The sequence below is a fragment of the Pterocles gutturalis genome, unplaced genomic scaffold (assembly GCF_000699245.1).
Source record: "Pterocles gutturalis isolate BGI_N339 unplaced genomic scaffold, ASM69924v1 scaffold8637, whole genome shotgun sequence".
Taxonomy (NCBI): Eukaryota; Metazoa; Chordata; class Aves; order Pterocliformes; family Pteroclidae; genus Pterocles; species Pterocles gutturalis.
Genome location: NW_010110276.1, coordinates 35564 through 50959, shown reverse-complemented (window position 1 = coordinate 50959; position 15396 = coordinate 35564). Strand labels below are relative to the sequence as shown.

General features: G+C 44.8%; 1 protein-coding gene across 1 annotated transcript in view; it reads left to right on the top strand.

Moving 5' to 3' along the window:
* Nucleotides 1-15396, top strand: part of MDGA2 (MAM domain containing glycosylphosphatidylinositol anchor 2) — a gene marked incomplete at its 5' end in the record, with an annotated part of 110683 nt that overhangs the window by 68048 nt on the left and 27239 nt on the right. Inside the window, one exon of the mRNA XM_010073296.1 lies at nucleotides 9565-9834. Within this exon, the coding sequence (XP_010071598.1) occupies nucleotides 9565-9834 (270 nt within the window). The remainder of the gene's footprint in view (nucleotides 1-9564; nucleotides 9835-15396) is intronic.

The window sequence follows — 15396 nt, the reverse complement described above, 5'->3', positions numbered from 1 at the left end:
TTATTAAATATAACCTCACTCTTTGCTTTATTTCCTTCCTGTAACTCCCCTCTCTGCTTCCCCTGCAACCTCGTAATTTTCCATTCCTAATAGAGTGCCCAGACAAAATGATCTTGCACTTTACTCAACTTTTAAGCCTCTTTATTTTGCTGGCAGGCTCAGAGGAAACTGAAAGATATGGGATTAGAGTTTTTTCATTTGTTTGGTTGTTTTTTGGGGTGGTTTTTTTTTTTGTTTGATTGTTTTTTTGCCAGGTAGCATATTCAAATTGAGCAATGACTGCAGGGTACATGGGGCACACATGGACACATGCACCCCAGTCAGAGGTTGAGGTGCACAGACGAATGTGTGCCTTCAGCAATCGTGGGGGGCAGCTGCCCCTTTGCAAGAGAACACATTGAAATCTCATCTGGGAATATATAACTTCAGTAATCCCATGTGTTAAGTCAAAAAAAAAAAAGGACGCGTGCCTGAAGGAATTAGGATTTGAGCCCTTTGACTTTATTTTCTCCACCGCTGCTGAAATCTCAAAGGCAATGGTGAAATGGGAAAAAGACCAAATAACCCAAAAATAAGGTTGATATGCATGGTGGGCACAGTTATTTATACGTCTAAACACAAAGGTGTTTAGAACTGGAAGGTGTTACAGATGCAGTATTTTGCTGCTCTTGCCTGCTTAGCTTGCACACAGCACCTGAACGAGACACCGCTGAAGTTCCAAGCACTGCATGGCTGGTCACTACTCAGCAGAGCCTATAAAACCACATTTTTACAGTGAGGGTGACCGAGTACTGGCACAGGTTGCCCAGAGAGGCTGTGGAGTCTCCATCCTTGGAGATATTCAGAAGCCATCAGGACATGCCCTGGGCAAACTGCAGTAGGGGACACTGCTTGAGCAGGGGGTTGGACCAAATGAGCTTCAGAGATATCTCCAACCTCAACCATCCTGTGATTCTGCGATGAATTCTGGTCCTAAGCCTGCAAAAAGCTCATGTTTAAGTGTCTCTGCATAATTTTTCTCCCTTGCCTTTGTTGAAGAACTCATTGCCAAGACAAAGATGAACCTGCCCCAGGAAGCCTTGTCCTTCCCAGCACAGGTTACGTGTCCTGAGAGAGTAGATGAACTGTCAGCACACATAGAGGCACGCTCACTGGACAGTTTGGCCACTGGAGTATCTTATCCCGGCTGGTTCAGTACACGCCGGCCCTTTCTGCCTAGAAGAATTGTCTCTTTTGTGAGACCAACAAGTAGAGCTGTCAAACAGCAAAGGGGATGGATGTATGAAAGTTATTTTCATGGGGGTAGGGGGTTTTGGGGTTTTCTTTAAGTTTTTTAAGGGGTTTGGTTACTTTTTATTATTGTTATGTTTTCTTTTCTAAGGATTATTGATGAAAGGAAAGGACCTACCATACTGCATCATACTGTGGCAGTGTGGTTAATAAAAAGTTTATTTTTACCATGTAATTTAAAGTCTGGACCTCAGCTGGGAATTATAATCTATTCTTTTTTTGAACTTGACTGAGTAAATAAGGACAGAAGTGATGCTCCCAGCCCAGCAGGGACCTCAAATATTCTCTTTTTTTGCTCCAACTTGAAAGGGACTATTCATAATGTTAGGAGTATACGTGTTGTATTCCTGCAAGAAGTCGTGGCTGTAAATTAAACGGATGCATACACACGCACGTATATATGAAAGTATAATTCAATTATGTGACATTATTTCAGTTCTGCATAAAAATAATTCACAAAACTGGAGGAAAGAATGTCTTTTGATTTTTATTCATCGCAGATGTGTGAGTTGTCAAAGACATGACTTGCTGCCTCTACTTTGATATTGCTATTAAATTATTAGTTTTATTTTGTTTTTCCAGTAAAACCTAAAGCCAATTGTGTCATTTTCTTAATTCTGTATACCCAGTCTAAATACATAAATTTCTCTCACTGTAATTATAACACACGTTGGCATCAGATTTTTTCCTGTATCAATGACAGGTATCTTTTTCCTACCAGTGTAGTATCTGTCTCAGATGCCCATCCCAGCAGAGACTCTGCTTCTTTGAAGTTCAGTGAACATCAGTATAGGGTCATTGATTAGATGTTTCCATTCTCCCTGCCAATGATCCCTCTGTTCAGACTGGAAGCGTTTTGTTGTAGAGCTAGGTTGTTATGTTGAAGGTGCTTGGTAAACTGATGTTGTTAAGGGTGTATCTTAGGGTGCTAATGCTGACTTAGTGACTGCTGGCTTTGTGCTGGATCTGACAAAGTCTTCCCCTGGTCATTAATCAAAATCGATGAACGTTGCATGCTCTATTATTGCTCTGTGTGGATTGGTGTGCGTTGTAGCCACATTTTTTAGTTAATCTCCATCTGTATGTCGTCAGTGCCTAAGTTGTGTGCACGTGTTATTACAAGGTAAAAAAATTAATGTAGTTCTGATTTAAATCCTCTGCAATTACTTGACTAGCAGGGCCGTGTTGTGTGACACCGTGTACTTCCAGTGGCACTTTGGCACATGTGCTGTTGGGTTCCTGGCCAGGCTCTACAGTCCTACGAAATACATTGGACGCAGCAGCAATACTTGCACGCGAAAGCCTCTGAATTGAAGTCCCTGTAAAAAGGATGCAGCTGCAATGTGAATGGGGACCCGAGCAGTTTCCCTCGTCATGAGTAGGGCCTTGTTCTTCGTGAGGAAGAGCTCGGCGTGGCACGGCGGCTGGCTTTGTCCCCTGACAAACCAACATGACTCCAAAATGTGGGATTGGCGCTCAGAACCCCCACTTCTAAAGGGTAGTAAAGATGCAGAGCTCTTTTGAACACTGAGCCGTTCTCATTACAACATCCAAATATCATGTTTGGAAAGCTTGTTCTACGTGCTTACCCATAGAAATATTTATCGAGGGTTGCTATTGTTTGATAATGAGTTTTATTGTCCCTCTCAGAGAGCTGAAAGAAGGTTTCTGCTGAGGGGGTTGCCTGCCTGTGTCTCTGCCCATGCTGGGGTAGAAGGTTCTGTCTGGGAGATGCTTTGCTTGCCAACCCTGGATGGCCCAGTGTTGTTAATCCTGGTGGCTCTAGTTGTCTAAGAGAGACCTCATCCAGGGTGAAGGTTTGGAGGTGGCTTTGGGGATGATAATACATTTTGATTAGTATTTTGTAGAATCATAGAATGGTTTAGGTTGGAAGGGACCTTAAAGCCCATCCAGTCCCACCCCCGGCCATGGGCAGGGACACCTCCCACCAGCCCAGGTTGCCCAAAGCCTCATCCAGCCTGGCCTTGAACCCCTCCAGGGGTTCCACAACTTTTTTGGCATTTACAGCTTTTGGCATGGACATTTTTGTTGTTGAATTCTGTATAAATTAATAAGATTTCGTATATGGGCACCTTCTGTGTCTCCATCAGTTTTGGTAGTGCTCTGTCATGTTGGCTCTGATGCTCAACTTTCCAAACTGGTATTGAACATGACTTAAAACTGCATAATCCAGCACTCTTCAACTCTCCATGAAATTGAGGACATCAGACCTGTATCTGTGTGTGTGAGTGTGTTTCCATGACCTGAACCGTGACCCAGGGTTTTGTGAGATGAACAGATGGAGCTCTGGGGCTATGAAGGAGGCAGCAAAAAAAAAAAAAAAAAAAAAATCAGACTATTGAGTTTAAAGAGATGAATAGGCAGGAAGACAGCAGAAATAAATGACATAATGCGAGATTAAACCAAATCCGGAAGAGTGTAGCAGTAGAAAATAATAAAATATATCCCTAGCTTTCAATGGAATTTTATGGAATCTCTGCAAAATTTAAGCAGAAACAGAGGAGCTCATCCTTTGCCGGGAGGCAGCTTTTTTTTTAGGAGAAACTGCACCAGGGCTGGTGCAGTTGCACAACTTTTCTTATGATTGCACATCCACCTGCTGAGTTCTGGGGGCTTTGAAGCACTTTGGTTGTAAAGTGCCTTTCATGTCAGAAAAGCCCTGTGTAAACGTGGCGACCAGCCAAGTACCTTGTTTGGTGAAATGAAATTTTGTAAAACTTAAATAATAAAATCAAGATTGGAAGCATAAATTGCTGCGTCACTGTCACTGCAATATGTGTCTTTTCAAATGATCTTGGTTGAGACCATGTGAAAGCTTGGTTGTAAGGATGTGAGGGTCTTCTCAAGCCTCAAAAACCTTAGGTTGCCTTTTTGTGCCTTTCAAAAACTGAACAGGCAGAATGTGTTTTGGGAAAGCAGGCTGGTCTGGAGAAGTGGGAGGGAGCTCAGCTCACGCTTGTATTTCTGCTCCCACAGTTGATGGAGATGCTGTTGGGTGAAACCACTCCTATCTTGGAGGCTGAACTCGGCACATTTCAGAGTTGTTCCAGGAATACACACTTGCACGTACTAGTTTTTACCAGTGTCATTTTAATAAGACTTGGATATTTTGGAGAAGTCTTTATCTCCTCTTCCTTCTGACTCAACTACATGATTTTCTCCTATCTAAACAAATATTGCAGCTTGAGTTGGGGCTGCGTTGTGGGTCTCCTGGTTGGGGTTCAATCGTGCTAGATGCTTTACAAACGCAAAGGATGTATAAACACTTACATTCTCCTTTTGGATCAGATCTCATGCCTGCCCTTAACGAGAGCCAGTAGGAGACATTTCAGAAGAGTGCATAAAAAGGGTGCAGTAGACAGATATGTGGTAGTCTGCCCTCCCGTTCCAGAAAAAAATACCATTTTCTGCCCTGAAGCATGAGTTTTAATAATTCTTCAACAATATTTTGGTATAGTCATCAACTATTATAATTGCTCTGGATCACTTTGTCATCTTTATAAATGCCCGCTCCATTTTTTTAATCATCCTGGACCCAGAATAATGCGTGGTGATGAATTACACAGTTCAGATTTATGCTCTGTGTGGTGTTTAACCCCAAAAGTTTACAACTAAATAAGAGACAAATCCATTTTAGAGAGGATTAGGCCAAAATTTGAGTTTTCTGAACGTGCAAGGATCCAAGAGGATTTGTGAAACACTGGGATCAGTGGGAGGTTGGCACACATACATTGTTACAAACAGCACTTTCTGCCTATTCCTGTCTATAGGCTCCTGATGCATTTGTAAATCCTCATCCTAAAGTTGGGATTGATGTCACTTATCTTCTGCCATCTAAATCTTACCTGTCTAGATTAAACTAATCTTTGGGCTCTGTCTGCAGTCAGCAGGGAGAGACGGATGCCACAGGGGAAGGTTCTTGCTAGAAGATAGCTTCTGGTAGATAAGAGGAATCACCTTTCGGCGGTACCTCTTGCTGTCATTGAAACTAGGACAGGGAGAGATCTCACACGATAGTGAGCTCTGTTTCCCTAGCTGAAACAGGAGCTAGTCCTAAACTTTGTGTGTAACGGACCTTTGCTCAGAAAATTGAAATGAGAGATTCTGCAGCAAATCTGAGCAGCAAAGTCCAGGGCTTACTGTCCCTACTGTTAGATGGAGTATTGTTGTTGTGTCTTCATTACTCCTTTCTGCACTACAGCTTTGCATTCCTGGTCTCTGGAGAGAGGGAGCATCCTGCTGCAGCATCCCATGGGGAGCAGTTAGAGGTGTTCCTCCGGTTTGGGATGGGAAGGCATTTCAGGATGGAGTCAAACAGAGGAGCTGTCCAGTAAAGCAGACCTGCAGAAGCCCTGCATGTAGGTCATTAACTCAAGCTAATTCATACAGGTTTTCTAGCAGGTGACTAAACTTAGAAGTGGAGACAAGTGGGGCTAGAACCAGGCTGACGTACAGAAGTGAACATGAGCATTCTCTAACTTAGAGCTAAAGCCATTTTTCTGCCACCCCATGGTGTCTGGGCACATCACTGGAGTTATCGAGAACTTGGGTTTTTTGCCATTTGCCTCTTTCATTCCCTGGCTACCTCTCCCTGCTTCACTCTTTTTCTTTCTCCACTTCCCTTGACAAGTGTCCTGGTGTCAGCTGGGACAGAGGGAACTCTCTCCCCAGCAGCTGGGGTGAGGCTGTGTTGGGTCTGTGCTGAGGAGAAGCTGATCACACACTGATGGGTGGAGCTGCTGCCAGGACAGTCAAGGACTTTCCAGCTTCTCTGCTGTGCCCGTGTCTGCAGGGGCAGGAGGAGCTGGGAGGGAGCACAGCCCCATCCCTAGCCCAGGATTCCACCTCAGGTTGAGGACTGAGACCCAAACTGGCCCATGGTCTGTTCCATCCCATGCCCGGCATGCCCAGGAGAGAGGGGAGGCTCTGGCTGGAAGGGCTCTCTCTTGCTCCGGGTTGTCTTCCTCCGGGTCGCCCCTCTCTCAGGGTCGTCTCGGTCTCTCGGACACTCGGGCTCTTATCTCCGTTCTGGGATTGTGGTTTCAGGACTCTCCCTGCTCTGGGATCACTGGCCGGGAACAGGCTGAGCCTTGGTCCTGGGGTGGTGAGCAGTGTCACTGTGTGTCACTCATTTGTATATTTTATGTATATGACTACTATTTTCATCATTCTTATTATTTCCAACATTATTGTAGTTTAATTATTCAATTGTTCTTATCTCACCCCACAAGACTTTCTTCCCTTTTCCCCTTTAATTTTCTCCCCCCTTCCATAGAGGTGGGAGGGTGAGCGAGCGGCTGTGTTGTATAAACTACAACACCAAGACAGCTGGTCACAGCCATGGCAAGAAACTGCAGTTCTCCAGCTCATGTTTGGCACATGAACAGCTGAGTGTTGACTATCACCTTGCCCCATCCCTGGCTGGAAGGAGGGAGGGGTTGATGATGATGGCATCAAGAGTGGAGGTTGCACTGTCAAAGATGGGCAAGCGTGGGGCTGGTGGTGGCACTGAGTGGGGTTCAGCATTGGAAGGACAAAGTCCAAGTGGCCACCAGGAACCTTCCAGTCTCTCCATTTCTAGGCCAGAATTGGCAACGTGCACATGACAATAAGGCAAGTGGTGCTGTAGACCCAGTTCTATTGTTGGTTGCACCGTAAAGCTGAAAACAAGAGGTTCTGTGTCTTTAGTGCATTGTGATACAGTGCAGATTGTCTACAGGGTTTCAAGCTGAGAAATATCAAAATAATAGCTTGTGGCTGCTGTAGTTTCACATTCTATTCATAACAGGCATTTGACCCTTTATACACTACACCAAGTTTTATTTGCTGGAAACCTTTGCATCCCTTCTGAATTTCTTAGTATTGTTAGGATTAAAGCAGGCTTTTAATGGAGTCATTGAGTGTGTCATTGAATTTTTGTTTGTGTTTGTCTTAGTGTGGGATAGGTTGTAGTTAAGTGAAGTGTGTGATGTAGGCCAAGAGAAATTGCTGTTTGCAAACCGTAATCTTCATGTTCTTACTGTTTTGAGTGTGGTGATGAAAGGGATGTATCAGAGTGGTTTTATCCCATCAGCCGCTATCTTTGTCTCTATCTGAAGGGTGGCAAAGGGCCCCCTTTCATCTGGCGGATTACGAGGCCATTATGGTAAACAGCACCACCAGCTTGGGTTGACGTTGTTGGAGCTTTCATCTTTGGTTCCGAGTTTCGAAGCATTATTTGTGGTTCTCTCATTCCCCGTCTCATGACCTGATGTTTAGTGAGAGCAAAGAGTAACTCCTTGCCAGAGTTGTTCAGGAAAAAGTCATTAACCTCTGGAGTGGGGAGAAAGAGGGGCCAGCAGAGCGCTCCCCCTGGTTGGTGATGACCTTCCAGGTCTGGAGCTCAGGTCTGGTTGCGCAGCAGGTACCTGGATCCCTGCTTCTGCTCCCTTCAGCCAAGCAAAACCTAGTTAAGCATGAGACGTGACCTACTGCCCAGCTTCAGACCTGTAATCCCAAAACAGAAGTCCATCAGGTGATGGATGCATCAAGTGATGGAAGAACAGGAGGTCAGAGGAGGTGAGCAAAGAGACACTGGCGCTGTGGGCAGCGCTGAATTGTTTTCTGTCTGAACCTTCAGCCGTGCACCTGGGTTCTTCACCTTTAAGTTGGTTACATGAACCCTGGAATTTGTGCTGGGAAGCATCTGCAGGGTCCCAAGCTGGGAGGAGCTGGAAGAGGGGCTTTGCGTGTAAACCTCTGCTGTCCTGCCGTCTTGAAGTGTTTCCTGGGCTGAGGGAGGGCTGGTCTCTCTGTGCTGGGACAGGTCTGAATGGACTGCTTCCCACTGGTGTGCTCCAGCTGCTGGATGAAGAGAAAGCCAATTCCTCCTGGGTGAACTCCGAATAGAGAAAAATTTTATCTTTATAGTTGACTCTTGTATTTGCCTTTAGTGATTAGTCTGTGTTCCTTTAGTACTAAGATTCTTATATATAGCAGAACACACAAGAATGTATCTGTGCAATAATGAGGTTAGTGATATGATTTTTGGATGTAACATTTTTATTTCCTTTGATTTTTTTAATGTCACATTTTCTGGTATTCTTTGCCCAGAATTTCGATCCTTCTCCTTTACGTCTGTGTTTCTTTAACATTGCTGCTTTTTCTGTACCAGCAATTTGCATTTATGCGTTGGGTCATCACTTCTGTGCTTTAGGGTCTTCCTTCAAGCAAAGCCTGAATCCAGCCTGGGTGGGTCCCTCACCACAAATGACAGAGGACGTCACAGCTCAGATTGTGATCTTAAATTCCAGCACCTAGACTGGATTCCTCTGCCCTGTCCCTTCATACTGAGCATTTCTGTTGCTCCCCTTATGTCATGCAGATGTTTCATGGAAAAGAAGAGGCAAGAAGAGAGAATGACGTTGGATAACTCTCTTCTCCCTTCTGAGACCAGCAGCATCCTTCCATGAGCCTGTGCTGCGATGTAGCTCAGCTGGTTTGGTGGTCTGGCCCAAAGAGAGTCCCTGCAGCTGGTCACTTAGCTTGTGTCGCCTTGGCTCTTGTACAGGAGTGAGCAGGGACCCAAGTCTTCACCTCTCTTGTGTGTCTGTGAGGAGATGGAGCTGTGCCCATGCTGCAGGTTGCACAGCCCGTGCAGGGGGAAAAAAAAAAAATCTGTGCTGGATCCTTCAGTTTCCCTGAAGGAAAGATGAAGGGAAGATTCAGGGAGATGATGTCCCAAGGGGAGTGGCTCTTCCCCATTGAACAGACCCAACACAAACTCTACAAATTCATCCCAGCCGGCAGCCAAGTCCCAGGGAGTTCATCAGGGAGGCAGGTGGATTAAGAGGGGGCTGGTTTTCAATAAGTAGGGTCTGACTCCAAGAGTGCAACGTGCTTTCCCTGCCAAATAAGAAGATTGTTGCTAATTCCCTTCTTCCAGGGCTTAAAATCCATTGTGCTGGCACCTGTCCCATATATCATACGTTACTTCCCAAGCACAGCCACAGGCTTGTCCGTACGTTAAATCCTCATCTGCAGTTTGACAGCCAGGGGAAAGACGATGGTTGAGCAGGGGGAGAGATATGGTGTCGGGGGACCATCAGGATGGAGAGCACCCTTCTCGGAGGACACATGGTCATGCAAAGAGCACTGTAGCTCAAGCTGGTTTGAGCTTTGCTCATCTTGGTTGGCTTGAGCATGTTTGTCAGGACTGAGCAATACCACAGATGTAGCGTTGCTACACCTTTCTCTTCCTCTTGTGTTTTGCAGCATCCCCTTCAATTAAGCTTCTTGTGGATGACCCGATAGTGGTGAACCCCGGTGAAGCAATCACCTTAGTCTGCGTGACGACAGGAGGGGAGCCAGTCCCCAGCCTGACGTGGGTGAGGTCTGCCGGCATCCTGCCCGAGAAGACGGTCCTGAACGGCGGCACTTTAACGATACCGGCCATCACATCGGAAGATGCTGGCACATACAGTTGCATCGCCAATAACAATGTTGGAAATCCTGCTAAAAAGTCCACCAACATCATCGTCAGAGGTAAGCTGAGCTGGCAAACTGGTGGCCTTCTCCTTGGAGGAGAAATTGAATCCTCATCTGAGGAGATAGCAACGTTCACATAATGGTGTCCTGTGTTTCCAAATGTATTTCTGGTAATTTCTGATGATGTATGAGATAAATTAGTGCTGGCTTCAATTAGCCAGTGGCTCTTGAGCTGGGCTCAGACCCCTTAGCTGGAACGAGGGTGTCACATGCCCCGTTGTACAGCGAAGATGCAGCAGCTTTCCCATCCACACTGGAGACAAATGGGGGCCAAAGGACACCGTGTCTCCTGGGCATTGCCTGTGCCAATCCCCTGTCCACGCTGTCTTGGCGGTGAACGCATCTTGAGCTCCTGGGGATGTCATTACCTCCTTCACCCTTTTCTTCCTCGTCATCAGCTGAACGCGTTATTGAAATTAAGGCAGTTGTGCAGGCTGTGAGTCTGCTGCCATCAGACAACTGCTCCCTGGGTAGGAGCTCTAGATGAGTACCTATGCTTTAATTACACTAAATAGCAGGATAAATGTCGCTCTTAGATAAAAGTAAGAGAAGAGCGCTTGCCGAACAATTACTACCAGGTGGAGAGAAACTCTCCCCAGTTGTTTATCACTTTCTGGATAACCCCAGGGACACGGCTGGTTGGGTTGAAGAAGGAGTTTGATGGGCTGATAGGCATCATCAGAGTGGATTAATCTACCCGAACCAAACAGTTCATCTGAAACTAATTTTCTATAATCTAATCTGTGAACGGTAGTGAAACATAAACTCCCACACTGTAGGAACTTTAAATAATAGCATGCGATTAATCTTACTCAGGAGAAACTGCTGTATAAGGAGCCAGTGGTGTGAATATTTTATGAGAGCCATAACCCCTGTTCACTTCTTATTGCCCAACATCTCCTACCCTTCAGCAGGCTGGGGAATTAGAAACTATTTCTGTCCGGGGGGTCAGGGAGGGAGCATTGCATCAGCTCGGGTCTGCAGGATTGTATCAGGAGATGTCCGTGGATGTATTTGTAATATTGTATTTCCATTTGAATTTTTGACATTTGGCTTAGAGGTTTTGTTGTCAAGAGGCGAAAGCAGCCTTGTTGCAGGAACACGGCATCGACAGTAATTTGCTGTGATTTACAATGGCGATGAGGTGGTGAAGGGGGGATGTGAGCGAAACACACTCGGAATAAGCAAAGGGAGAGGAAAGGCTTTGTGTGAAAAGAAATCTCGGTATTTTAATTGACCCAGCAGACAGCACCGGAGAGCCCAGAGGAAAAGCCACAGTCCCTAGCTCCCTGCAGATACAAATTTCATGAGTCATAGCAAAATAATAATGTGCCCTCACATTTTTATTTATAGAAGACCGTGCCTATGAGATGCCTAGGAGCTGCAAGATGTTGAACAAAATATCATTAAAGCATTTGAGGTGACTTTTTTTTTTTTCTTTTTTCCTCTCTGCTGTGTGGCCCTGTTAATTCTGAGAAGGGACCTCAACGAGGAAATACCCATTAAATAAATGAAGCACGGCTCCCTTCTAGCCCCAGCGCATTGCTACCTGCTATGATTTTCCCCTTATTATTCCTGTTAAAGGGGAAGAACTGTCTTTTAGGAAAAAAAATAAAAATCTTTATTCCAGTCTTGGTTAATTTGTCTTTACTAAAAGTGATGCTGAGTTTAGGAGTGAAATATGAGAGAAATTGGTATCGGAGTTTTGATTTTACTTTGTGTACATATTTTTTAGCATTTTGCCTGCACCTCATTGCTTCTCTCTATTTCATCTCTTTTTTGTTGTTGTTGTGTATCAAGATTTCCATACAGCAGCTGAGGAGAAAAGAGTATTTACTTGAAATAGCACCCAAGCCTTGCAGGAGAAGCATCAGATAGATGGAGTTCACTTCTTCTGGCAGGGGGACTGCTACCAGGACTAGGCAACAATCCCCTCATCTTACTCAGAAAGAAATGTAAAGTTCTTTACAACCATCATCAACATTCAGATAGAATCTGTTCCCTTTAAAATTCACTAAATTTCACTGTGTTTATTGGAATGTGCCTTTATGGTATGTGCTTCATTCCATAACTTAGCTTCAAACATCTGCTCTTGATTTTTTTTCTGGGCATTTTCCTGTCTTTAGGAATGACTGCCCAAGTCTGTGGCTGCCCAGCACACCTGACCTCGAGCTCGTTGTGAATGGCATCATATGACCACCACGTATTTAATAAGAATAACAATCATCATCATCTAAACCCGAGAGAGTCCTTCAAAAAGCAACAAAAGTAAATAAATGGGTAGCAAAAGTACGTTATTCTTTTTGAAAGTCAGAAATTCTGTGGATCAATAAACAATAGAGACTACAGATGAGGCTGTGTTTAAAGTCTTTGGGCCACTCACCACAAGAAGGACATTGAGGGGCTGGAGCAGGTCCAGAGAAGGGCCACGAAGCTGGGGAAGGGTCTGGAGCACAGGGCTGACGAGGAGCGGCTGAGGGAGCTGGGGGGGTTCAGTCTGGAGAAGAGGAGGCTGAGAGGAGACCTCATCCCTCTCTACAACTGCCTGAAAGGAGGGTGCAGTGAGGTGGGTGCTGGGCTCTGCTCTAAAGGAACAAGTGATGGGACAAGAGGAAACGGCCTCAAGTTGTGCCAGGGGAGGTTTAGGCTGAATATTAGAAAAAATGTCTTCACTGAGAGAGTGCTCAGGCATTGGAACAGGCTGCCCAGGGACGTGGTGGGGTCACCATCCCTGGAGGGGTTCAAGAAACGTGTCGATGTGGTGCTTTAGGACATGGGTTAGTGGGTTGGGTGGGTGTTGGGTTGACAGTTGGACTTGATGATCCTTGAGGTAATTTCCAACCTTAATGATTCTATGATTCTTTAGATTAATGAGTTATTTAAATGATTGCAAGGCTGCCAGCATTTGAGTGTTGCTGGGTGTTCTCATCAGTGGCATCTTCATATCCTGCTCTCAGACTGATGGTTAGGATACCTTCCTGTAACGTATTTCTAGACAAAACCATTAGAAAACAGAGGAAGCTCCAAGGGAATCTTAACTCCTCTTTTTCTAGTAAAACTCAATAACTCAATGTTCTTCTCCTGTTTGGGGAAAAAAAAAAAAAAAAAAGCTCTGTCAGGTAGCAAACCCAATAAACCCCTCTGGATAAACAAAGTTCCTGATGACCTCCATGCCTGATGTGTGTATTTTTTGCTGTGCCTGCTTGGAGGATGTTCTGTTTGTCTGACTTTTCCCTGGTGAAGCAAAAAAAAAAATGTTCTGATGCAATGGAAATAATTCATCATAAAGGCCAGGGTGGGGGAAATCTGGTGTGCTTCTTTCAGAGTTCTTTCCCACCCAAAATATTTCTGCTAATTTGCTTTCATTGTGAATTTGTCACTGTATATCCCTGTTGATTGCAGTTAAGCGTAAATGATAATCAGTCTTCCTATGGATATTTTGTTAATTCAAGGAAGAAGGAAACACACGTATATTTGTGTTAAAAACAAATGCAAAACCTTGCAGTGCCTCACAGCCCTTGGGCCAACACACGTGGGGATGTGGATGTTTCTCCAGGTCCCGTGCACACACAGTTTTACAGAGAAGACTTCGCACCGTTGCCAGGAGTTTGGTCCTTAGAGACCTCACCGGTGATGTGGCCCCAGGCTCCATTCCATGCCCTCATCTGGTACAAGAAGTTGAACATCCAGCTTATCCCACGTCCCAGGAAACTCTTCTAGCTTGAGGATCTTTTAGAGTTTGCTGTTAGAGGTTATTTTACTCTTTTAAAATTCTCTCTTCAATATGTGTTTGGAGAGGGAAGGAAAAGGTGTTAGAGGAATGGTAATATTGGCTTTGTCATCCTTAAGGTACCACATAAAAGCATGATCATCACTATGCCATGTAGATTTTGGGTGATAACTAACGATGTCAAAAGAGGCAGGAATTGAGATAATCCTATGTCTACGGCTTCTGGAAAATTATATACATTTTCAACATGACTCAAATTGGGTACTCAGAATTATGAGAACACAGAAGAACAAATACTCCAAAGACACTGCGAAGGGGAAAATGAAAATAAAATCTCTCTGTAGCTACCAGTAAGTCAATGGAGAATTAAGGGCTGTTGATGATGAAGGCTGTGAGGTGGCTCCTTCATCCAGTAAGAGAGCAGAAATGCTGGGTGATATTATTGAAGGACGCCTGTCCATCAGATTAGGAAATGGGTAGAGCCAGAGAAATGTTTTACAGGTGTTAACGTGCAGAGCACTGAAATGCTCTGGAAGGGTGTCACTGTGCACAAAGTCTGATTTTTTGCATCAGCAGCAACTTCTCCCATTCCATTCTTTAAACAGATTATTTTGTCTCTTCTATTGTAGCTGCAACATTTTTTAGTGCCAGTTGACTGGCTGCACGATTTTTCCCTTCTCTGAAGTGGAAACATAATGTTTGAAGTTAATTTTTCAAAGGGGTGGGATTCCCTGTCAGTTTAAATAGAAAATAATAATTTTCAATGACCTGTGCTCGACATTAGCACAAAAGCTTTTGCTGAACAAAAAGTTCTCTGGAGAAAAGTGCTTTAAGGCTGAGATTCCTGGAAGTACCTGTTCATTAAGTCTTTAAAAGCTGGATGCGAACTGTGTAGTAGTGACTGCCATAAAGAAAGTGGGGGGGGGGGGGGAAGAAAAATAAAAAAAGATGTAGATTGTAAAGTAAATTGATTTTTTTTTTTGCTTTTGTGATAGATTTTTTTTAAAAAAGTGAAAATCCTGTAATCTGGCATTACTGATGTCAGTTCTTCCATACCTGCTTACCCTTCTGCTTTCCTGCAATGGCTCTGTTTATCCCAGAGCTTTTTCTTGGGAATTTCCCTTGTTGGTTTAGAGCAGTTGCACGAAGAAAAGGATGAAAATAAGTTTGTCTGGTTACACATCAGCCTCTCTGCTGTCACCCCTCAAAGATCCTCAACTGCTGTTAATTAAAATGTGAGCAGGGACCCCCCCAGGCTGGTGCTGAGTGCCAGAACAGACTCAAGGTTCACAGAATGTATCTAAAAGGTGGAAGCTGGGTTTTGGCGGAACCCGTGACAGTCTTCAGCCGGTGGGTCACCTGGCAGTTCTGCTGGCCAGCGGCCAAGTGATGTGTCCATCTGACATGTGTGATCGCTAGCTGGCATCGTCTGTGATGGTGGGAGCACTGGTTGGGGATGCTGACTCCAGCGTGGCAAGTCAAAAATGTTGGGTTTTCCCTGCAACTAGCAGAAGGACCTTTTTTATTTTTCCTTTTTTTTTCTTTTTTTTTGACCCTCTCTGTATTCTGGGAAGGTCTCACAGCAGACTGATTATACCGGTGCTTATTTTATGGCTGGAGAAAGCCAAAAGCTTTGGCAATTATCCATACGCATAAACCAGACGTTACTACACCGCGCAGGAGTGATGACCGCCGTTGACTTCCTAATGAGGGACTGTGCATCACGGGGAGGTTCGTTGTGCGTGGGTCACATGGCTGTGGGTGCTCAGGCTGGGGGAGGCTGGCAGAGATGCTTCAGTAAGGTGGAAATGCAGAAGCCCCTGTGCTGG